This window comes from Anolis sagrei, chromosome 3, assembly GCF_037176765.1.
Source record: "Anolis sagrei isolate rAnoSag1 chromosome 3, rAnoSag1.mat, whole genome shotgun sequence".
Classification (NCBI taxonomy): Eukaryota; Metazoa; Chordata; class Lepidosauria; order Squamata; family Dactyloidae; genus Anolis; species Anolis sagrei.
Window position 1 is genome coordinate 8,328,181 of NC_090023.1, and position 25,456 is coordinate 8,353,636.

General features: G+C 44.4%; 1 protein-coding gene across 2 annotated transcripts in view; it reads right to left on the reverse strand.

Annotated features, from left to right (window-relative positions):
* Window positions 1-1,065: 1,065 nt before the first annotated feature.
* The window catches only part of WNT11 (Wnt family member 11), an 89,304-nt gene continuing 64,913 nt past the window's right edge, over window positions 1,066-25,456 (reverse strand). For both annotated transcript variants that reach the window (XM_060771248.2, XM_067466465.1), the window contains exons 4-6: window positions 23,845-24,122; window positions 21,613-21,905; window positions 1,066-4,041 (exon numbers count right to left, since the gene is read on the reverse strand). In XM_060771248.2, coding sequence (XP_060627231.1) covers window positions 3,867-4,041; window positions 21,613-21,905; window positions 23,845-24,122 — 746 coding nt within the window. In that variant the 3' untranslated portion in view covers window positions 1,066-3,866. The remainder of the gene's footprint in view (window positions 4,042-21,612; window positions 21,906-23,844; window positions 24,123-25,456) is intronic.

Below are 25,456 nucleotides of genomic sequence, written 5' to 3' on the forward strand. Positions count from 1 at the left end.
CCTTCTCACACAGAACCTCAATGACCAACAGAAAATACTGGAGGGGATTTGGGATGAATTGACCATGATTTAGGGGAGATGTAGTTCACCTACATGCAGAGAGCACTGTGAACTCAAACAATGATAGATCTGGACCAAACTTGACACAAATACTCAATATGCCCAAATGTGAACACTGGTAGATTTTGGGGGAAATAGAGCTTGACATTTGGTAGTTTTAGTTGCTGGGATTTATAGTTCACCTACAATCAAATAGCATTCTGAACTCCATCAATGATAGATTTGGGCCAACCTTCCCACATAGAACAGAAAATACTGGAGGGTTTTTGGATGAATTGACAGTGATTTAGGGGAGATGTAGTTCACCTACAGCTGGAGAGCACTGTGAACCCAAATGACTATGCCAAAGAGGTTCCTAAGAACATCAGAAATATGTATTTTCTCATCGTCTTTGGGGACCCCTCTGAAACCTCCTCGCAACCCCCCAAGGGGTCCCAACCCCAGGTTGAGAAACACTAGGCTAGACCATAGATGGAATTCCTGAGATCTAGATGGCACATCCAGAAAGGCCAGTTCAGACCCAGTTCTGCTCTGGATTGCCTTTACCAGCCTATGTAGACTTGCCCAAACAACAAAAGTCTAGCAAATAACTCTTGGTGCCACATTACAAAAGAAAAAAAAACATCTGCAAAGTCACACACAGAGGACAATACCAGGACGCCACTGCTTGTCTGCTCACTATTGTGCAACTCCAGAAAAAAGTGCAGCCTTTTGGGTACCAATAGGGTTCCAGACTCTTCCTAACTAAAGTCAAATCACCCACAGTTTGATCTGTTGAGTAATTAATCCTAACCTTTTCAACCGCCAAGGCCAAAGCAAAGGAAATGAAGTGGTAAAGGTTACTGGGATTGCAACAACAGAACTGGGAGATGGGATTTAGTCCATCACACACATGCATCGTTGACAGTATTTCAAAGGAATCATCTGACCAAATGGGTTGTTCACAAGGCCACGAAAACCCAGTCTGAGAGAGCTGGAAGCCTAACACAGTTTTGCAAGGAGTGGTGAAAGCTATGGTAACTTTATTTATTTGGAGCACAGAGCTTGGAAAAGTTACTTTTGGGAACTACACAATGCTGAGAACATCTCAGTTTGACACCACTTTAAGCACCATGGGTAATGCTGCGGAATCATGGAGTTGTAGATTTACAAAGTTATAGAATAATAGAAACAAAGAGTTGGAAGTGACAATGTCCATCCAGTCCAACCTCATTCTGTCATGCATGAAAATACAATCAAAGCACTCTTGACAAATGGCCATCCAGCCTCTGCTTTAAAAACTCCAAAAAGAAAGAGACTTCACTGGAGTCCAGAGGTTTAACCTTCTCTATCTAAGACTGCCAAACTACAACTCACAGATTTCTAGATTGTTGTAGGTTTTTTCGGGTTATATGGCCATGTTCTAGAGGCCTTCTCACCTGACGTTTTGCCTGCATCTATGGCAAGCATCCTCAGAGGTTGTGAGGTCTATACAGATTTCTATACCAGTGAGCTGGCATCTGTGGTTTCATTTATCCACATTCGACAAAATATGTTCTCTATAGGCATTTTCTGCAGCTCAAATCTATGGCATTCTTGGGTCATAAGTCCTTCATTTCAATAGAGTTCACTATTATCCACAGTGTCCCCCCAATCTTACCAAGACTTACAGTGTATTCTCATTTGTATTTTGTGGATGTGGCTAACACTATTTCCCCATTTGCTGCTTTGGGAGGTGCACACCAGCAAAGTAACTTTTCCAAGCTCCTTCGTTTAAAGAGTTCGTTATGTCATGGAAGCAAGGCAGGGAGGACACAATGAGTTAAATGCATTGCTAAAGAGAGGCTAGACAATTTCTCCTCCCATAAGAATTTTGTCCCAGTCATCCATAAAATTTAAATTCAACCACCCAATTCTCAAGCAGTGTAGCATTTTAAAACTACAGGTATTAGGCTTCTGCATGGATTCGGGGTGATCTTTTGGCCAATCTGGCTTGTTCCGCTTTGCTGGGTAGCCGTAATGGTAAGGGCTAAGCCATCACGTTTTTTTGTTCATTATGGGGCCACATGGCAACCGATCACAGCTTCTCCTTCCCTATTCAGCACTATGTGGCAAGGAGAGGCTGCCATGTGCTGCTCACACAGAGTTTCTGTCATGTATCATGTTCTGCTGTTGATGGTGCTTGGTGGTGGTAGGCCTAACAGTTCGTGATGGAAAGGTTAATGTAAATCTTAGTTCTAAAGGGTTGAGTAATCTGTAAGTAAGAGTTCCTGGGTGAAAGCAATTAAGGGTGGAGGTATTGAAGAGATAGGTTGCAACTGGGTGTTTCTGAATACAAGGAGCTAGCTTTGGGACTGATCTTTGGGGAGTAAAATATTTGTCTTATTTTGTTGGTAGATGCTGCTGGTTTTTCCCCCAGGTTTGTGGATTTTCGGTATCCTGACCTGTTTCCTGTACTCTTGGAACCCTGAATCTTTGGACTGGCTTTTGACTACGGTATAGACTCTCGATCCCTGGACTTTGCTTATTGAATTCTCAGCGTTTGACCACTGGACTGGACCTTTTAACTATCGTATTATCTTGAACCTGCAACAGTGTTTGCTGTCAGTTTTTGTTTTATATTCGGTGGCTTAGTGCTATCTCTATGTGTTGGACTATTAAAACAGCCAGAAAGTAAGTTTAATTAAATTGTTTAAAACAAAGTGGGTGTTTGTTTGGTTCATCTCTGCCTGAATACGGCAGAGCCCTGGCATTGTGACAGTTTCCCTGTGAGCCCTGCCTGTTGGGTCAATCAGAATAGAAGAATGCCGTGACGTGTCTTATGCAAGCTGTGTCAAAGGAAAGGGTCCCAGGAAGGATGCTTCCTTAACCATGTTCTTCAAACCCAGAGTGCTTGAAAGGAAGATAGGAAAGGATCCTAGGAATGAAAAGGGTAACCTCGTAAATTCCCCATTCCTGCCAATGGGCAGGATCTTCCTGCATCTTCTTTCGGCTGCGGACTAGAAATGGCTATTCGGCAACCTGCTCGTTTTCAGGAGGTGTACAGAAACAGATCCGTAGGTCTCCCAAAATTTGGCCAGCAGAAATGGATCGCGGTTCAGCCAAAATGCACAAGTCTAGAAGGTATGCATTCAGAAATAAAGCTTAGACAGGCCAAGCAAAAGTGAACACAGCAAAAATGAGAACTTGTTGGGAACAATTTTCAGTGTCTAATTCCCTGCAATGCTAGGAATTTGGGGACTGAAAGGAAATGCAATTTGGGGCAGAATTCATATTTGGCATGCAGTGTTAAAAACTGTATCATTCCCTTTATCAAGGACCAAATCTCATTCTTTCTGGGATATTGCATCCAACAAGATTACAATAGAGAAACAAATGTTTTTTTTTCCTTATGACTTTCATGTTGTTTTTATCCTACCCTTCCAAAAGTCCCCTGTTTGCCATCTCCACACTCAGTAGCTGAATATCATAGAAAGCAAATGTGAGGTGGCCATTGTAAGAACGGAGTCCGATCTTTCCATTTGTCCTTGCAGTGAAGGTTTCCATTCGTTTTGCAATGGATGTCTTCTTTGATGGGAAGGAATGGCATTCCTTTCTCCAAGGTTCGTGGGAGAGCCTGCCTCATGTGCCCCAAAAATAATACCACCATTCGAAAGCCACAGTAGCTTTTCACCAAATATCTTAATTTCCCCGCTCATTCATGGGGTGGATGTAGTCTTTAGTGTGGGAAAGCTGCTGTTCTTTGTCCGAAAAGCACTTGGAGAAAGGTGGGCATGGGCTTCCTTGTCCCTGAGCCCGCTGATGGCAAGGGCTCTGCCGAGCGGACCTCATTTGCAGACGTATCTCTCAACAGTCCTCTCGCACTTTTTGCAAGTGACGTAGCAGCACCAGTGGTACTTGCAGTGGCAGCGCTCCACCACTTTGTCCATGTAGGGGTTGTAGCCACGGCCGCAGCACATGAGGTCACAGCTATCGCTCCCGTTGGAGGTTTTGTTGCATTGCCTGCAAGAAAGAAAATGACGAGGTGAGAGGAACATCAAGGAGCACAGGGTTGGCTTCCATCTTTGCATTTAATTATCCGCTGGGAGCAAGCAAAAGTAAAACTTAAGGAGGAAAGGACTCAAGGAAATCAGGAAATTTGAAAAGGCTCTATTGAGTTTGTAGTGAAATTGCTACTCTATGTTAAAATTTTGGTGTATAGCTCTATGTTTACATATGGCAGATAGGGAAGAATAGGCACAGACAGGGTAGCAACAGCAGAGATAGGATTCATTTGAATATGTGAAGCTGATTGGTCATATGCAGATTAGTGTAGGCCCAGGATTTGAAAAGGCTGCTAGGCCAAAATGACAGTTGGGGAGAGCAGAGCTGAACATTCCAAAGGGGCGGAGCCAAGGTTCTGAAAGAGGCAGTTAGAGTGAGGGAGTTTGAAAACGACAGTTAGAAATCTGTGTGTGAAGAGGAGAGTTGGTTTTTGAGTACCTGATAGAAATAAGCAGTTATGAAGATGTGTTAAAGACTTCTGATAGAGAGAAGCAGTTAGTTAAATAGGGCTCGAGTTTTAAAGAACATAAAGAAGGCTAGTGTTGCATTAGTTCAGAATATAATTCAGTCAAGAGTGTGTAAAGCAAGTAACATGTTTGTGAATGTGAAACATTGATAGTTTATTCAGGAAAGTTAACCAAGTAAATGATACTGACTGTAAGCCTCAAGATTGCAACAAAACACAAATGTAACCACAAGCGTTGGAGCCAGAAGTTATAAATAAACTGTGTTACTTTGTTATACACAAGTTTCATTGCCTGCGATATAAAGTACAAAGGTTTAACAGCACACAGAAAGTCCCAGCCAATATAAAAGAAGAAACTGAATCAGTATAAGGCAGCAAAGAGGTTTTTTTTAAAAAAGAGGAAATAATCTCTCTCCCTCGCCTCAGAGTTCTTGCTCTAAGGCCCCTTCTACAATGCCGTTTAAAATCCAGATTATCTGCTCTGAATTGGATTATATGGCTGTGTGGACTCTATATAATAAAAGTGAATGTTTGTATGTATGTTTGTATGCGGAGGTGTATGTGGCAGCTTTCTGATTGGCTCCCACTTACACAGGCCACTGCGACCTGCACGGGTGACAGACCTGAACCAAACTTGGCACACATAACCCTCATGGCCCTCTTTATGTCCTAGTGTGGTTTGAGGGAGTATGGATGATGGGATTTGCAGTACTTTCAAACGCTTCAGCTCCCACAAACCACTGTGGCCCCTACCAATGACAGAACAGAACCAAACTTGGCACACAGACCCCCCCCCCCCCCCATGAACCACTTTATGTCCTGTTGAGGTTTGGGGGAGGATGGAGCATGGATTATGGGACATTTCCTGAGATGACTATGACCCTTAGCCAAAGACTGAGAAAGACCAAATTGGCACACAGAGCTTCCATGACCCACTCTACATCCTGGTGCGGTTTGCAGGAGGATGGACCCTAGATGAAGAGACTTTCAGTGCCTTCACTCACTTCCTGCGACCACTGCAACCCACATCCAATGACCGAGAAAGACCAAACTTGGCACACGGAGCCCCCATGACCCACTCTACATCCTGGCGCAGTTTGGAAGAGGGTTGACCATGGATGATGGGACTTGCAGTACCTTCACTCACTTCTTGAGACCACTGCGACCCTCATCCAATGATCGAGAAAGACCAAACTTGGCACACAGAGCCCCTATGACCCACTCTACATCCTGGTGCAGTTTGGAGGAAGGTGGACCATGGATGATGAGACTTGCAGTACCTTCACTCACTTCCTGAGTCCACTGCAACCCTCATCCAATGACTGAGAAAGACCAAACTTGGCACACAAAGCCCCCATGACCCACTCTCCATCCTAGGGCAATTTGGAGGAGGGTGGACTATGGGACTTGCATATGGGAGTTGTAGTTCACCTGCACCCACTGAACCCATCTGACATTGGATCTAGACTAAACTTGGAGGACAGACAAACAATCCCTTTCCCAAATAACCCAGGAATTGCCAGGTCCCCAAGCTAGTATAAGAATAAAAACAATGTCAGATTCGTCTCTGATCAGCTTCTCTGTGAATGATCCTCAACTTATCTACAGGTCACGTCAAAATTCAAAATGCCTACGACTCATACATGAGTTAGACTTATGTATGTAGGGTTAACTCTTGTATACCCAAGTGTATACAAGTGTTACCAAGTAACCATTCTTATTTATTGCTACCTTGTATTTTATGTTCCCGTTCTGCTTGATTTAGATCCTCTCCCAGACCAATTAAATAAATCCCTTGAAGATCTGAGTGTCAATCTAAAAGTTCACTCTGCTAACACCAAATGCACCCCTATCCCTCCTGCTCTTAGCCATAGCCAAAGTGAGACACAGTGTGGATGCCATTCCTTGCAGGAGTCTTCCACAGCGGCCAAAGGTTATAAACAGTGGACTTTGGGAAAGCTGCATGTATCTTGGACAAATAGCCTGGACCTATTTCTTTAACTTACTTGGCCCGCTGTTATCCTGGACACAGTAATAATTTAACATCTGATGAAGCTGGCGAGGAGGAGACGGAGAGGGGAAAGTGCAGAGTGGAGGGAAAGGAGCCCGTCTCACGGACGGAAAGGAATCCAGAGAGATTTATATGAAATTCCTCATGAGGTAATGCTTTATGAGAAGTTATGGGATTAATGAAGTGCTGAGATCTTGTTCTCAGTCCGTCCTTTTATTTATTTCTGACTCACCCTGGCCTCCGGTTTGTTATTGCAGATTTGAGGTCCTATCCAGATTCACACACTCACCGAAAACCCAGCCTTCTCATGCCTTTAGTGGGATGCATATGCATGTATACGCATCTTAAGCCGATCTTTCCCATCCCCAACTTTGCCTTTTCGTGGGATGTATCCATGAGAGAGAGAGAGATGTGTAAATATTTACAGACTTTTGGAAGCCTTAGCGAGGCATTCTTTGCAAAACAGTGCTGCACCCAAGAGCCAAGACCTATGACTTGTGGACACATGCTGACTATTTGCCCAGTACTGGACTGACAGCATTGTTTTATATATAGATATGTCTACACACACCTCTGCAAGCCAAGAGGATAGCATCCAGAAAAAAATGGGGCTAAGGAAGAAAAATCAACACTGAGAACTTCAACACAAATCAAGAGAGAACACAATTAAGAGCAAAGGTTTGGAAGCTTCGATGGGTACATGGGAAAAACTGATGGAGCCGTTCAGTTGTGGAGCACATGGTTTTGTGTGCAGATGGTCACTGGTAGAGCTAATGAAGAATCCGGCCTGAAACTAAGGAATTGCTTCCAGACCGTGTTGACAATTTCCGCAAGATGCAATCGAAGTCCTGTTTAGTCTAACAGTCTGCTCACACGTTGGCCAACCCTCAAGGAAACAGAATAATGGTTGTTTTTAGAAGGAAAATTACACTACACAACTTGTTGACAATACAAGCGGAATCAATTGCTTCATGTATGATTGTATAACCAGACATTGTACTACCGTAACTATTTTTCTGACATTGCGTAAGGAGGTACAGGTTGAGCATCCCTTATATTAAATGTTTTGGATCAGAAGTATTTGGGCCTTTTTTTTTTTTAGGATTTTAGAATATTTGATTTTGCATATATGTACATAATTTGTGATATTAGAGATGAGCCCCAAGTCTAGAAAAAAGGGCAGAGAGGAGACATGATGACGGCAATGTATCAAGATGTCAGGAGAAGTCATAGGGAAGAGGGAGCAAGGTTGTTTTCTGCTGGAGACTAGGACGCAATGGAGCAATGGCTTCAAACTACAAGAAAGGAGATTCCATCTGAACATTAGGAAGAACTTCCTGACTGTGGGAGAGAACTGTTCAGCAGTGGAACTCCCTGTCCTGGACTGTGGGGGAGACTCCTTCTTTGGAGGCTTTTAAACAGAGGCTGGATGGCCATCTGTTGGGGGTGCTTTGAACGCAATTTTCCTGCTTCTTAGCAGAAAGGGGTTGGACTGGATGGCCCTCTTCCAACTTTATGATCCTATGATTCTATTGGCTGAGTTCAGTGCTCTCTGGATGTGGGTGAACTATGTCTCCCAGATTCCAGGGTCAATCACCTCCAAACCCAACCAGTATTCAAAGTTGGCCATGTTGGGTCTGTGCTGGTACAGCTGTACCAGGAACTCCAACTTTATTTGCTTTGTATTAAATGTTTGTTTGCAGTCCAATTTTTCAGGGACTCTGAAGATAGGTGGCTTCCTTTAGTTACAGTCATAGGGCAAGTCACCTGTCCATCATCGTTAAGTTTTGATCCTGCCCCTTGCTCAGGGCAATTGGGAAGGGAAGGGAGCCATTTTTAGTTAGTCTCAGCAAGGAAAGCTAATGTACAGGACGTGTGCAAGCTTCCCCTGTACAAAAGCTTCAACCCTTAATATCTTCCGGGGGAGAATAGTCTTAAGAGTCTCCAAAGATTTCCAGGGAAACATCCCCAAAGACTAAAGAACTCCAGCTGGAGAATATCTAAGCCTTTACTGGTAGGTCCACTCGGTGCTTCGAGACACAGTTCGACCGGTAGCGGAGCCCACATCAGCAAGGGTTAGATTACAGTCAGCCTGGGAAAAGTTAAAAAGGGGATTTTCCTTTAAAGTAAAGAAGAAGTTATTGAAGACAGTTGCCTGTCCTTCGTGGGCAAGTTTAGGAAGCCACCAGTTGCATAAAAGCCTGGGAGCATTTGGTTAACTTTATTGAAGACAAGAGAAATTTCTGTTTGATTGTTCATTGATAAAGGACTTTGTTATACTTCACAAGCCATCTAAAGATCATTTGTGGTGGAAAACCTCTGAGAACTTCTCTTTGGGCCCCCTGGCTTCCCGCTGGACAAAGGTTGCATGTCCTGTTCTAAAGAGAATTCTTTACAGGCCCAGCACACGACAGAATAGGGTCTGTGTGCTAAGTTTGGTCCAGATCTATTATCAGCTGAGTTTGGTGCTCTCTGGATGTGGGTGAATCACAACTTCCAGATTCCAGTGTCAATCACCCCACAAATATTCATGTTGGGTCTGTGTGCCAAGTTTGGTCCAGATCCATCATCGGTGTGGTTCAGAGTGTTCTCTGGGTGCAGAGTGAACTACAACTCCCACCCTGCATGAGTCACTCATTTCCATCTCTTTAATCCCCAATTCTCTTGCTTCACTCACTCAGATTGGCACATTCACTCGCACCCCACACGGTCACTCTGTAAAACAACTTGGCAACTCCAGAGGCAGCCGCCCGTGGCATCTTCCATCACGAAACACTCACGGCTTTGTCTCAGATTGCGGCTTTGGTCTTGCCAACACAAGGAAAACTAAGAGCCAATTCTCCCAAGGGGAAGCCAAAGGGTGTGAGATATACAACCCAAACCAAAATGTGCGAAGGAGGTATAAGTAAACACAGCATACCTCCCCAATTGCTTCCTCCTTGGTATGCAATGCTGATCAGAATATATATTTTTCCTAAATGGGGAAATGTCAGAAAGGGCAGTCGGAGGTGCTCTGAATGCGATTTTCCTACTTGGCAGAATGGGATTGGACTAGATGACCCACAAGGACTCCTCCAACTCTAGGATTCCATGATTCTACATGTCAAATTAATTGATGTTTCCTATATGTTTTATGCATATCACCTGAAGGTAAAATTAGAACAGCACAACAACAGAGAGGAAACAAACAAGGACATCTAATCACCTCTCAACAAAAGATTGCTCCAGGCACTGCCAGGCAATCAAATGCTAATCAAGGTGGTCAGTTGAAACATTTACACCTAGCTCCAGCAGACAAGAGTCCTTTGTCCCATCCTGGTCTTTCCACAGACATATAAACCAATTTTCCTAGTTCCAACAGACCTCACTACCTCTGAGGATGCTTGCCATAGATGCAGGCGAAACGTCAGGAGAGAATGCCTCTAGAACATGGCCATATAGCCCGAAAAAACCTACAACAACCCACCTGAAGGTAATTTGATACAATATCTTCCAATGATTTTGTACATGAAACAAATGTTGTGTACTTTGAACCACCAGAAAGCAAAAGAGCCACCCATATGGATGATTCTGTAGTATTTTAGATTTTGGAATTATGGATAAGGAACGCTCATCCTACAGTATATCTTTATGTGATGATTTTGCCAGGCTGTGCAACATCTCACGTCTTCCTAACACAAATGGACACTGATGAGCCAAAAGTCAGTCCTCACCCGATTGTCTGCCTTCTTCTCTTTGTTTATATGGCTTCTTTTGCCCTCCACTTTCATGGGTTTTCATTGCATTTGTCTTCCCAGATCGCTGTGTAAATATTCTGGTTGAACATTACACTCTGCCAACTGTGGACAGCAACCAGGTCTAATTTATTACATCCAACTACTTAACATTTTCAACTACTTGAAATGGCAACACAGGTTTTTTTTCTGTGTCAGGAGTGACTGGAGAAACTTCAAGTCACTTCTGATGTGAGAGAATTGGCTGTCTGCAAGCACATTGCCCAAGGGATGCCTGGATTTTTGATGTTTTACTATCCTGTGAGAGGCTTCTCTGATGTCCCCACATGGGAAGCTAAATCTGAGATGGGAGCTCACCCCGCTCCCTGGATTCGAATCGCCAACTTGTTGGTCAGCAGTACTGCCGGCACATTACACCGCATTATCACGGGGTGTCTGTGCCCTACACCACTGGAGAAACTACACTGCTTAGCCGGTATTGCACCACCTGACATCCGCCGGGAAGTAGCAGCCAATAGTGAAAGGACCAAGGCAGAGACATCTCCAGCTCATCCCCTGTTTGGGTATCAGCCAGCACGCCAACGACTTAAATCTAGAAATAGTTTCACCAGTGGTCCCGACCCTCAGGTTGAGAAATGCTGTTCTAGAAGCATTCTCTCTTGACCTTTTGCCTGAATCTATGGCAGGCATCCTCAGAGGTTGTGAGGTCTGCTGGAAAATAGGAAAACGGGGTTTATATATCTGTGGAAAGTCCAGGATGGGAGAAAGAACTCTTGTCTGTTGGAGGTTGGTATAAATGTTTCGATTGGCCACCTTAATTAGCATTTGATGGCCTAGCAGTTTTTAGGTGTGGCTTGTTCCTGCCTTTGCTGAGAGGTGATTAGCTGTCCCTGGTTGTTTCTTCTCTGGAGTTCCCCTGTGTTTGAGAGTTGTTTTTTTATTTACTGTTATGATTTTAGAGGGTTTTTAAAAAAATATTGGTAGCCAGATTTTGTTCATTTTCATGGTTTCCTCCTTTCTGTTGAAGTTGTCCACATACTTGTGGATTTCAGTGGCTTCTCTGTGTAGTCTGACATGGTGGTTGTGAGAGTGGTCCAGCATTTATGTGTTCTCAAATAAAATGCTGTGACCAGGTTGGTTCATCAGGTGCTCTGCTATGGCTGACTTCTTTGGCTGAAGTAGTCTGCAGTGCTATTGCTTTCAAGTTCCAATCACGCAGGGGCTGATGATGGCCAGCTCTGGGTGCATGCTCATTGTAGAATGAATAGTTTGATACCATTTAATGTATTGTCGAAGGCTTTCATGGTCGGAATCACTGGGTTACTGTAGGTTTTTTCAGGCTATATGGCAGACCTCACTACCTCTGAGGATGCTTGCCATAGATGCAGGCGAAACGTAAGGAGAGAATGCCTCTAGAACATGGCCATATAGCCCGAAAAAACCTACAACAACCCATTGATACCATTTAGTTTGATAATAGACCTAGTTTGATAATAGACCTCACAACCTCTGAGGATACTTGCCATAGATGCAGGTGAAATGTCAGCAGAGAATGCTTCTAGAACATGGCCATATAGCCTGAAAAACCTACCACAACCCAGTTTGATACCACTTTAGCTGCCGTTTTTCAATGCAATGGAATCCTGGGAATTGTAGTTTTACAAGCTCTTTAACCTTCTCTGCCAAATAATACTGATGGCTCACCAAATTATAACTCCCATGGTTGCTGTTTGGTGAGCCATGGCAGTTCAAGTGGTGCCAAACTGTATTTATTCTACAGTGTAGATACAACCTTTCTCCACCTTAACCCTGATTATCAGCAATCCAAAAAGCTTTGGAACAGTTTCATGACTAAGATTTTATTTTTCTCTCCAGATCATTTTTCCTTTGCTTAACCTCGCTCTAAATAAACTCCACAAGGGCCAATGGACATCAATCTTTTTCCAAGCCCTTGACCCATCATGAAGGTGATTCTCAAGGCAAAACTCTGCTTTTGTTTAGTTTTTTGCAACCGATCCCATTGTTTTCCGTTTAGACATTCACAGATCGTGGGAGGAATTGGTCCCAAATCCAAGAGGGCAGGGACTGTTAAAAAGAACATAGATTCCAGATCCAAAAGTTGAGCGTTCCCCAAAGCTTGGGTGTGTTGGGTTTCAGGACTTTAGATCAGGCCCGTTTCCAGTTTGGACATCGTTTTAAAAGAGGAGGACGAGAAAGGAAAAAGAGAATATAAGTGAAACCAGGTTCCTTTTCCAACATGGCCCGCCGGATCACTCAGAACAGGTCCCTGGTTTCTCTCTAAAGTTTTCCAATAGCTCTATGGCCATGTTTAGTACATAGGAAAAGAAATGGGAAAAGGTATCAGGATCAAATGGAAGATGGCAGTCTACTTAACTAATCCTCCCACCTGCTCACGTGAAATTGTTCCCTCTGGGGTATGATGCAACTCTATCCATAAACGCCGGCAATGGAACACTCTCAGCGTTATCTCCATCATCCTTTTAAGCGACCAAAGGCTTGTTTGAATCAACAGGACCCCAGAGGTGTCCCACTTATATCCCTCCTTCTCCTCTTTCTCTTCATCTTTCCTTTTTCCCATATCCATTTGGGTTCATGTTCACCTTTCCATAAAAAAAACCCTGCAAGTCTGGGAAAGCAGTTGAGTGGCTCCAAAGCATTTTAAATACAATGGATCCAACAGAAATACTTCCTTCCTGACAACCAAGAATTTTTTTTGGATTACATCTTCCAGAATTTCTCAGTCAGCATTTACCTGGATGGTTCTGGGACTTTAGACAAAGGACATTATCACACCAGCCTGTTGTCTCACCGCAATTACGTTGATGAAGCAAACTAAGGACTTTATCACACCAGCCTGTTGTCTCACCGCAATCATGCTGATGAAGCAAACTAAGGACTTTGTCACACCAGCCTGTTGTCTCACCGCAATCATGCTGATGAAGCAAATTAAGGACTTTGTCACACCAGCCTGTTGTCTCACCGCAATCATGCTGATGAAGCAAACTAAGGACTTTGTCACACCAGCCTGTTGTCTCACCGCAATCATGCTGATGAAGCAAACTAAGGACTTTGTCACACCAGCCTGTTGTCTCACCGCAATCATGCTGATGAAGCAAATTAAGGACTTTGTCACACCAGCCTGTTGTCTCACCGCAATCATGCTGATGAAGCAAACTAAGGACTTTGTCACACCAGCCTGTTGTCTCACCGCAATCATGCTGATGAAGCAAACTAAGGACTTTGTCACACCAGCCTGTTGTCTCACCGCAATCATGCTGATGAAGCAAACTAAGGACTTTGTCACACCAGCCTGTTGTCTCACCGCAATCATGCTGATGAAGCAAATTAAGGACTTTGTCACACCAGCCTGTTGTCTCACCGCAATCATGCTGATGAAGCAAACTAAGGACTTTGTCACACCAGCCTGTTGTCTCACCGCAATCATGCTGATGAAGCAAACTAAGGACTTTGTCACACCAGCCTGTTGTCTCACCGCAATCACGTTGATGAAGCAAATTAAGGACTTTGTCACACCAGCCTGCTGTCTCACCGCAATCATGCTGATGAAGCAAACTAAGGACTTTATCACACCAGCCTGTTGTCTCACCGCAATCACGTTGATGAAGCAAACTAAGGACTTTGTCACACCAGCCTGTTGTCTCACCGCAATCACGTTGATGAAGCAAATTAAGGACTTTGTCACACCAGCCTGCTGTCTCACCGCAATCATGTTGATGAAGCAAACAAAGGATTTTATCACACCAGCCTGTTGTCTCACTACAATCACATTGATGAAGCAAACTTATCACACCAGCCTGTTGTCTCACTACAATCACATTGATGAAGCAAACTTATCACACCAGCCTGTTGTCTCACCGCAATCACGTTGACGAAGCAAATTAAGGACTTTTTCACACCAGCCTGTTGTCTCACCGCAATTACATTGATGAAGCAAATTAAGGACTTTATCACACCAGCCTGTTGTCTCACCACAATCACATTGATGAAGCAAACTTATCACAACAGCCTGTTGTCTCCCCGCAATCACGTTGATGAAGCAAATTAAGGACTTTATCACACCAGCCTGTTGTCTCACCGCAATTACGTTGATGAAGCAAACTAAGGACTTTATCACACCAGTCTGTTGTTTCACCACAATCACATTAATGAAGCAAATTAAGGACTTTGTCACACCAGCCTGTTGTCTAACCACAATCATGTTGATGAAGCAAATTAAGGACTTTGTCACACCAGCCTGCTGTCTCACCGCAATCATGTTGATGAAGCAAACAAAGGATTTTATCACACCAGCCTGTTGTCTCACTACAATCACATTGATGAAGCAAACTTATCACACCAGCCTGTTGTCTCACCGCAATCACGTTGACGAAGCAAATTAAGGACTTTTTCAGACCAGCCTGTTGTCTCACCGCAATTACATTGATGAAGCAAATTAAGGACTTTATCACACCAACCTGTTGTCTCACTGCAATCACGTTGATGAAGCAAACTAAGGACTTTGTCACACCAGCCTGTTGTCTCACCGCAATTACGTTGATGAAGCAAACTAAGGACTTTATCACACCAGCCTGTTGTTTCAATGCAATCACGTTGATGAAGCAAACTAAGGACTTTATCACACCAGCCTGTTGTTTCAATGCAATCACATTGATGAAGCAAACTAAGGACTTTATCACACCAGCCTGTTGTTTCAATGCAATCACATTGATGAAGCAAACTAAGGACTTTATCACACTAGCCTGTCTCACCACAATCACATTGATGAAGCAAACTAAGGACTTTGTCACACCAGCCTGTTGTCTCACCGCAATCACGTTGGTGAAGCAAACTAAGGACCTTATCACACCAGCCTGTTGTCTCACCGCAATCACATTGATGAAGCAAACTAAGGATTTTATCACACCAGTCTGTTGTGTCACTGCAATTACATTGATGAAACAAACTAAGTACTTTATCACATCAGCCTGTTGCCTTGCAAATGCTGGTTCGTTATCAGTAAGTGTTAACTTTCATTAACTTTTGTTCATCTAGCACTGAACATAACATTTAGAATTATCACAGAACGTTTCAAACCTACATCTGTTGCTAGACTCTACAAGTTTTGCCCCCTCTCCCCCCCCCCCCCCCCCCGATGTACAATGGAAAGTTGCTGCCAACTGTGAGAAATAAGGTTGAACACTGCATGGCTATCAGCCTCCTCCCAGTAGACAAAAATCAAGGAAGAGTTTCAGAGAACCACCACTCCTCTTGTCTGCTGGAGCTAGGTGTGAATGTTTCAACTGACCACCTTGCTTAGCATATAACGGCCTGACAGTGCCTAGAGCAAAATTTTGTTGAGAAATTATATGCTAATCAAGGTGGTCAGTTGAAACATTCACACCTAGCTCCAGCAGACAAGAGTCCTTTGTCTCACCCTGATCATTCCACAGATATATAAACCCTTTTTCCTAGTTCCAACAGACCTCACTACCTCTGAGGATGCTTGCCATAGATGCAGGCAAAACGTCAGGAGAGAATGCCTCTGGACCATGGCCATATAGTCTGAAAAAACCTACAATAACTCAGTGATTCCGGCCATGAAAGTCTTCGACAATACATTGTTTTCAAACTCTTTTTATGATGTTGAGCATTGAATTTTGCTATTGTTAACTGCTTTGAGTTGCCCAAGGGCTGAGAAAGGTGGTATATAAATGAAGCAAATAAACAAACAAATAAATAAATAATAAACTGTTCAAAGCTACAGACAAAGCAGTTGCTGTTGCCCGTTTTTGGTCTAAAATTATTTAGCCACTTGTGTTCCCTCTATTTTATCAGTTTTATACTAGTTTATTTATGCAATGTGTTTGACACAAAATAAATAAATCACTAAGTGTTAGATTTTTATACCTTTTTTATATGGCTGGAGTCACTCCTGCAAAGTTTAAGAAGCCTTGGTCTAGAATACATAGGGTAGGAAAATTGGCCAAATAAATGTATAAAAAATGTGCCCATTCAATTCCCATAGGTAAACGGAAAGTCTTACACAACCTAATACTGGTGGCAAAGTTTGGTGGAAAACTGAAACTCTGCCCCAGTGAGAGACTACGGAGATCTGATGATATAAACCGCCAGCTCTTCCTTGTAGAGCAGGCGAAAACGGCATATTCGGCACGGACTATTCATTCCAAGGCGCTGCACCACTATTTTAAGTATGTGCTCAGACCATAAATCCATTACTAGCACCTGCTAATCCATTAATGTTGATAGAGGGGGTGGGAGGGGGAATATGACGGGATGGGGACACGTCCTGGCTCGATGGCAGTCCTGACACCCCATTTTTCCCCTTGAATGTCGTTTACAACCAACATGAAAGGTAAATCCTTTCTAACTCCTCTTCTGCCAAACCCAAAGCAAGCAAGTGTGAGTTGCTGAAGCAATTGAAGCAGGAAGATGGTTTTGGTGTCCTGTGGACTAAGAGAGGAAGGAAGGAAGGCACATTTTGGGCGGGATTTCGCTTGCAATCCCTTAAAGCACTTCCCATCCGATGGATCGGTTTGAAAAAAGGCAATGGCAAAAATTGTCTGAAAGTGGAAGCTTAAGCAGCATAAAATATTCAGGATGCCCCTGGGACCCACGAAGCCATTTGGAAAATGGCCATATGAACATTACGCTGTTATATGTGGGAAGTGTGAACTATATTTTATATATCTATGTACACACAGCTTGAGTGTGTAAACGTGACTCGCGCACACACTCCCTCTGTTTCCTCTGCTCTTGTATAAAAGGGGTTTTTTCTTTTCACTTTCTATGGCGCTTCAGGGCTTGGAAAATGCTCATTTCGGGATCTAGTGCTCCCCAAGGGCTCATCTACACTGTAGAATAAATGCAGTTTGACAGCATTTGAACTGCCATGGCTCTACGTTATGGAATCCTGGAAGATGCTTTGGCAGGGAAGGCTGAAGTCCTTGGAAAACTACAATTCCACTCTACCTGGAGAAGGAGATAGTTCCTTTCCTGAGGCAAAAAAACCCCAATGGGATTTTGGCCTGCATCAATAGGAACATAGTGTCTAGATCCAGGGAAGTCATTCTGCCCCTCGATTCTGCCTTGGTTAGACAACACTTGGAATATTGTGTCCAATTTTGGGCACCACAATTCAAGAGAGAAATTGACAAGCTGGAATGTGTCCAGAGGAGGGCGACTAAAATGATCAAGGGTTTGGAGAACAAGCCCTATGAGGAGCAGTTTAAAGAGCTGGGCATGTTTAGCCTGAAGAAGAGAAATTGAAGAGAGATATTGACAAGCTGGAATGTGTCCAGAGGAGAGCGACTAAAATGATCAAGGGTCTGGAGAACAAGACCTATGAGGAGCGGTTTAAAGAGCTCGGCATGTTTAGCCTGAAGAAGAGAAATTGAAGAGAGATATTGACAAGCTGGAATGTGTCCAGAGGAGAGCAACTAAAATGATCAAGGGTCTGGAGAACAAGTCCTTTGCGGAACGGTTTAAAGAGCTCGGCATGTTTAGCCTGCAGAAGAGAAGGCTGAGAAGAGACATGATAGCCATGTATAAGTATGTGAGAGGAAGTCATAGGGAGGAGGAGGGAGCAAGCTTGTTTTCTGCTGCCCTGGAGACTAGGACACAAAACAATGGCTTCAAACTACAAGAAAGGAGATTCCATCTGAACATGAGGAAGAACTTCCTGACTGTGAGAGCCGTTCAGCAGTGGAACTCTCTGCCCTGGAGTGTGGTGGAGGCTCCTTCTTTGGAGGCTTTTAAACAGAGGCTGGATGGCCATCTGTTGGGGGTGCTTTGAATGCAATATTCCTGCTTCTTGGCTGGGGGTTAGATGGCCCATGAGGTCTTTTCCAACTCTATGATTCTATTCATAGAATCATAGAATCATAGAATCAAACAGTTGGAAGAGACCTCATGGGCCATCCAGTCCAACCCCCTGCCAAGAAGCAGGAATATTGCATTCAAATCACCCCTGACAGATGGCCATCCAGCCTCTGCTTAAAAGCTTCCAAAGAAGGAGCCTCCACCACACTCCGGGGCAGAGAGTTCCACTGCTGAACGACTCTCACAGGAGAGAGTCAGGAAGTTCTTCCTCATGTTCAGATGGAATCTCCTTTCTTGTAGTTTGAAGCCACTGTTCCGTGTCCTAGTCTCCAGGGCAGCAGAAAACAAGCTTGCTCCCTCCTCCCTGTGACTTCCTCTCACATATTTATACATGGCTATCATATCCCCTCTCAGCCTTCTCTTCTTCAGGCTAAACATGCCCAGCTCCTTAAGCCGCTCCTCATAGGGCTTGTTCTCCAGACCTTTTATCATTTTAGTTGCCCTCTTTCTCTGGACACATTCCAGCTTGTCAATATTTCTCTTAGAATAAAGAATGGTGCCCAGAATTGGACACAATATTCCAGATGTGGTCTAACCAAAACAGAATAGAGGGGTAGCATTACTTCCCTAGATCTATTCCTGGTCTTTTCTCTATGGAATAATCTATTCTCTGCTCACTAGGGCTCATCTAGAGTTTGGAAAGGTTCCGTTTTATGGATTACATCTGCCCCCCAAATATGACCAATGTTTGGAGATTCTGGGAGACATAATTCTAGAAAAAGTATTCCTCCCTCTGGAACTATCCCTGAGCTTGTCTGGCCAATGTTACAAAGCTGGGGTAGAAGGACAACTTTGAAGACTGGCAACTTCAACTGCCCTGCGACTGTCCCGTTTCATGTCTCCCATGGAATTCAAAGAATCTGCAAAGCAAAAAGGGTTTGGCAGACATGTCGATGTAGCTTAGTGGAGCACAACAATACAGCCTGGCTGTTCAACAGTACAGCCTGAGACCACAATGAGAGGGAGAAGAAAAGAAGATGATGACGAAGAACACGGTTGTGTCCAACTGGACTCCCCTGAAAGGGAGAAATGTAACTCTCCATGTGGGAATTCCACCAGGATACAGCTCCGTACAAAACAAATAAATGCATGACCAGGGATCTTGGATGACCTCTCTGTACACTTCTAACACATTTTGGAAAGAAATAGCATTGGTTCATCTCCAGGCCAGCTGGAGTGCTGACTCTCACATCCCTGATACTTGAGTTCTTTTGCCCCAGACATGGGTCATTGGCACAAAAAAAGGTGGGCGCCTGAATTTGTTGATTGGTGGCCCTCCAGATGTTGTTGGACTGATAGTCTCAATGGTTCTAGCATGCATGGCCAACTGGCAAACAGGAGGAATGATCATGAAGGTCCTAGCCAAGAAGAAGGAGCCATCAGGCATGGTCTAACACAGTGGTTCTCAGCTTGTGGGTCCACAGATGTTTTGGCCTTCAACTCCCAGAAATCCTAACAGCTGGTAAAGTGGCTGGGATTTCTGGGAGTTGTAGGCCAAACACCTGGAGACCCACAGGTTGAGAACCACTAGTCTAACATCACCCAGAATGCCTCAACTTCCCCAGTGCCATCTACTACTCATCTACTACTCATCTACTCTACTACTCATTTCCACCAAATTCCAAGGAGGCCCTCTAGTGCTGGACGAGTGCCTGGCCGCTGTGGCTATCCGCAGTTCTCCTGTTCTCCTGGATTCATCACTTACGCTTGAGGCTCAGGCGTTGGCGGTGTCCGGGAGGGCTTTTGCACAACTAAGACTTGTGCGCCAGCTGCGACCGTACCTCGCAAAGGTTGATTTGGCCGGCGTGATCCATGCCTTGGTCACCTCTAGATTAGATTACTGTAATGCGCGCTACGTGGGGCTGCCCTTGAAAACGGCTCGGAAATTCCAACTGGTTCAACGGGCAGCAGCCAGGATGTTAACTGGTGCTCCTTACAGAGAGAGGTCAACCCTTCTGTTTAAGGAGCTCCATTGGCTGCCGTTTACTTACTGAGCCCAATTCAAGGTGCAGGTGCTTACCTACAAAGCCCTAAACGGTTTGGGACCTGCCTACCTGCGTGACCGCATCTCCGTGTATGAACCCACGCGATCCCTTCGTTCATCCGGAGAGGCCCTGCTTATGATCCCACCTGCGTCACAGGCGCGTTTGGTGGGGACGAGGGACAGGGCCTTCTCTGTGGTTGCCCCCGACTCTGGAACACCCTCCCCAAAGATATTAGACTAGCACCCATGTTGGCAGTCTTTAGGAAGAACTTGAAGACCTGGCTATTCCGATGTGCCTTTCTGGAATAGGATAATCTCCAGCACTCTGTCCCAGAAGCACTTTATTAGAGTTTAATTCTCTCTGCACATTGCACTTGCCCGGAAATCCAAATACCACCTGCCACACCCTGCACTTTTTAACTTGTACCCATCACTGGCCCGGCCCTGGTTTTTATTGTGTAATTGATGTATTGTTTTTTATTGCTTATGTTTTATTTTGCTTTAAATTGTACTGTTATTGTTTTGCTGTTGTTGTGTTGAGGCCTTGGCCTTTGTAAGCCGCATCGAGTCCTGCGGGAGATGCTAGCAGGGTACAAATAACGTTTAATAATAATTAATATTTAATAATTTGTGGTTCTCGGATTACATGAGGTCCTCAAGTCGCTTTTCTTTTTGGCCCTCAACCTTTCCAGCCACCAAGAGGAGGAGATGAAGATGGTAATGATGATAGAGGTGAAAGAGGAGGAAGGGAAAAGAGGAGAAGGGAGAGAAAGAGGAAAACAAGGAAGCGGAGGAGGAGAGAAGGAAGAGGGAAGCCTACAAGAGCCACTTGGACCTCCAATACAGATGCTTTTAAATAAGTTGTTGGTCACCCTTCAAGTGAACCAGTTTGTGGTGGTCTATATGGACCCTTAAGGACCTAGAAATCCTGGAAAGAACACTAGGAGAACCTAAAGATTCCTAGAAGGAACATATATCTAGGTCCTTCAGTGTGGTTTTATTATCAGCTTCCATTGGAAGTTCGTTTAGGGCTAATTGCTTGCCTCCCTTTTCTATTTGCTCGTTTGGTCGAGCAAAAATTATGGAGTTATGCTGGAGGACCTAACGATTGGTCAATGTTTTCTATCAAGTTTTTCAAAAGAGCATTTCTATAATTTGTAATTTTCCTATTTCCTGTGTCCATAAAACCAGCAAATGTGGAAGGTTGGCTGTATTTGGGGTGCTTCTCAATAAACAAAGCCAAAGGTGGTTTAGAGGAGTGGACAAAATGGTGATGATTTGATTATTGGTGGACTTGAACTCCCAGCCTCTTCAGTATTGGTGGACTTGAACTCCCAGCCTCAGTAACCCAACTCTGACAAAATGGCTGCTGGGACTTGCAGTTGACCAATGTAACATCCCAACATGCATTTACCTGTCTTGAGTCCCGTGGGATCCCACTTTATCATTCTTCATGCAGAAATCAGGTGAGCTTTGCAGGTAAACCAGCTCCGACTCCTTGACCGGGCGGATATCAAGATCCTTGGGCACCAAGTGCTTGCGGGTCCCCATGGGGCGGTGCACCACTTTTGTGGCTGAAAGATATTTGTTTTTCAAGTCCAGGGCAACGTCCCGCAGTTCCTGCAGCCCCTTCCAGCAAGTCTTGATGGAGCAGGAGCCAGAGACTCCATGGCATTTGCATTTCATTTCCATGGATGCTTTCAAGGCCTGCAAAAATGGCAAAGAACAAGGGTCTTGAAGCGATGGTTCCACTTTCTTCCCACATCCAACACCACCCAAGGAAGGCTGAAAATACAGGTGTGTGAATTCTCAATAGATGTGGGCACTAAAATGTAACTTTGACATCCCGTTGGCAAAAAATTGGGGCATGACTTGATCTCATCTATCCCTCAATGCCTTATTTTCCCTCTCTATCATACCACCCAAATTCAGATCACATAACTGCCATGGCTCGATGTTATGGAATTCTGGGGTTGGTAGTTTTGTGAGATGGTTGTCCTTCTCTGTCCAAGAATGCTGGTATTACAGCAAACTACAAATCCCAGAACCCCATGACATGGAGCTATAGCAGTTGAAAGTGGTGTCAAAATGCTACAGTTCAATAGCACAGATGGGAGCCTGCCATCATTGTACATTGCAGGTTCCTCCAGGCCCAGTCAAGGGCAGAATAGCGCTAGAACTCTTCTCCTTTTGCACATTTCCTTTTGTGATAAAACTTTTAAGTGAGAAAACACCAGCAAAAATGCAAAAAAATGTTGGGTTTATAAATAGTGTGTTGTTGAAGGCTTTCATGTCTGAAATCACTTGGTTGCTGTGAGCTTTTTGGGCTGTATGGCCAAGTTCCAGTAGCATTCTCTCCTGATGTTTTGCCTGCATCTGTGGCTAATGGCATCCTCAAATGTTATGTTGGTGGTGAAGCAAATGGAGTGTAAATATATCTGGGGAATGTCCAGGGTGAGAGAAAGAACCCTTTTGTTTTTGAAGCAAGTGTGAATGTTGCAATTATTAGCAAGACTGAAGTAATATTTTAGTAATCATGAGGATGCAAAGTCTCTGCATAGAGAGGGTCTCTTCATAGAGGTGGCCTTGCCTCTGTTGCCTGGAGGCATCCCCTGTATGGGTGTGTGTGTGTGTGTGTGTTAACTGGCCCTTGATTGCTTGCTGTCTGGGGTTCTCTTGTTTCTGAGTAATGTTCATTAGTGTTAATTGCAAAATTCATACTTCCTTTGAACAGACAAGAGTTCTTTCCCCAACCCTGGACATTCCACAGATTCTCTCTCTGTCTGTCTCTGTCTCTGTCTCTGTCTCTCTCTCTCTCTCACACACACACACACCACTTGCCTCACTGGCAACAGAACATCTGAAAATGCCATTAGCCACAGATGCAGACGAAATATCAGGAGAGAATGCTGCTGGAACATGGCCATACATCCCCCAAAATTCACAGTAGCCCACCAATACCCATAGTATTTGTGCAAACAACATTTTCAAGTACATAGAATGAGAATTCACAAAAACGTGTATATACAGTTGGACATCCACATTTGTGGGTTTGATTGTTGCAGATTTGATTATTCACAGATATAATTAAAATGTTCTCTCTAGAAATCTCTAAGCCAGCGGTTCTCAACCTGCGGGTCCCCAGGTGTTTTGGCCTACACCTCCCAGAAATCCCAGCCAGTTTACCAGCTGTTAGGATTTCTGGGAGTTGAAGGCCAAAACATCTGGGGACCTACAGGTTGAGAACCACTGATCTAAGCTTTCCACTGGACTTGCAGTCAACGTCTTACTGGAAGGTCACCACAAAGTCATGCAAGAGGACCTAGATATTTCTAGAGAAAAGTTTTCTCAGGTGGAAAAGTACTAACAGGGAAATTCTCCTTTCTCGTCTCTTGCTTGGAGGCATCAGGAGTTGGATTAGCAATCTTCTGCATGCAAAAAATGTCCTTCACCCAGTGGTCAGGGACATCTTCTTAGCTACCAATCCTTCCTAGCCAGGTCCTACTGGAAATACAATGACACAATCCACCCATTGTTTTCTACCTAGGAAACAAGAATCCCTCTGAGTGTCCACTCTCCGATCCCTCAGTTCAGACCCCGGAGGACGGTGATTGCATAATGACAAGAACTCTCTCGGAGCGGTTACCTGTCTCCCTACTTCACTGTTGTGCAGATGCATCAGCTTATTGGCTTGTGATCCTGATTTTTTCATCTTCATGGGAGCATCTGAAAATTTGGACCCCATGACAAGACCATAGTTGAGGTTGTCAGCACATCCTCCCCAGCGATACCCAGGTCCAGGTGTCTCACCTGGGATGGGACCACAGGAGCAGCCAGGGAGGTCCCCCGTGGTGCACGCTCGGGCAATGGTGTGGCTGATGGCGGCGGCGGAGAGCGCGTACACAAAAGCGGACTCCCTGGTGCCTGCAAGACAGGAGGAGAGGCCCATTAGTCACCAACCAGGCTTCAAGCAAAGTGAATTGCAGCAGAGAGATATGTACAGTGCTATGAGATGCACAGCTATCACATAGATGACACCTTGCTCACAAAAAGTCCATGAGAACGTGATCTAGGAGTCTTTGTAGATCACAAGCTGAACATGAGCCAACAGTGTGATGCAGTAGCTTCAAAAGCCAATATGATTCTAGGATCCATCAGTAGGAGTCTAGTCTCTACATTGGGAGAAGTCATAGTCCCACTCTATTGCTGCCTGGAATAATGATCCTGTGTCCAATTCTGGGCCAGGGATATTGAGGGATATTGACAAGCTAGGACGTGTCCAGAGAAGGACAACCCAAATGGTCAAAGGTTTGCTATCCAAACCCTATGAGGAATGACTGAGGGTGTTGGGTATGTTTGGCTCGGAGAAAGGAAAGCTGGGATGGGACGTGATAATTGTGTTTAAATACCTGAAAGGACATCACAGTGAAAAAGGAGTTGGATTGATTTCTGCTCCTCTAAAGGCTAAGACATGGAACAATGGGACAGGAAAAGAGATTCCAACTAAATATAGGGGGGAATGTACTGATGGTAAGTTGTGTAATAGTGGAAAAGACAGCTTGGAAGTGATTTCTGGAGGTTTTTGAACTGAGGCTGCATGGCCATCTTTGTTGGTGTCTTCCTGTATGACAGAATGACAGAATGGGGCTGGACTGGATGACCCTTAGGGTCTTTTCTAACTCTATTCATCTATGATTCTGATCCACAAGATCTGCTTTCACAAAATAGGAAAGGCAGATGTTAGACTGGAGTGGGCTGTATGAAGCCTCACAGGACATGGTGCCCAAAACTATTTACATGTGCTTCACATAAGCCCGTTTTTCAAAACAAAAGCAAGAGATGTTGTAAGTTTTTCAGGCTGTGTGGCCATGTTCCAGAAGCATCTCTTCTGACATTTCACCTGACATAGATGCAGGCAAAATGTCAGGAGAGAATGCTTCTGGAACATGGCCATACAGCCCAAAAAACTTACAACAACCCAGTGATTCCAGCCATGAAAGCCTTCGACAATAAGGAGCCCCCGGTGGCACAGTGGGTTAAACCCCTGTGCCAGCAAGATTACAGACTGGCAGGTCACAGGTTCGAATCCGGGGAGAGCGCGGATGAGCTCCCTCTATCTGCTCCAGCTCTTCATGCGAGGACATGAGAGAAGCCTCCCACAAGGATGATAAAACATCAAAACATCCGGGCGTCCCCTGGGCAACGTCCTTATTTATTTATTTATCATTTATTATTTATTAACTGCACTTGTAGACCGC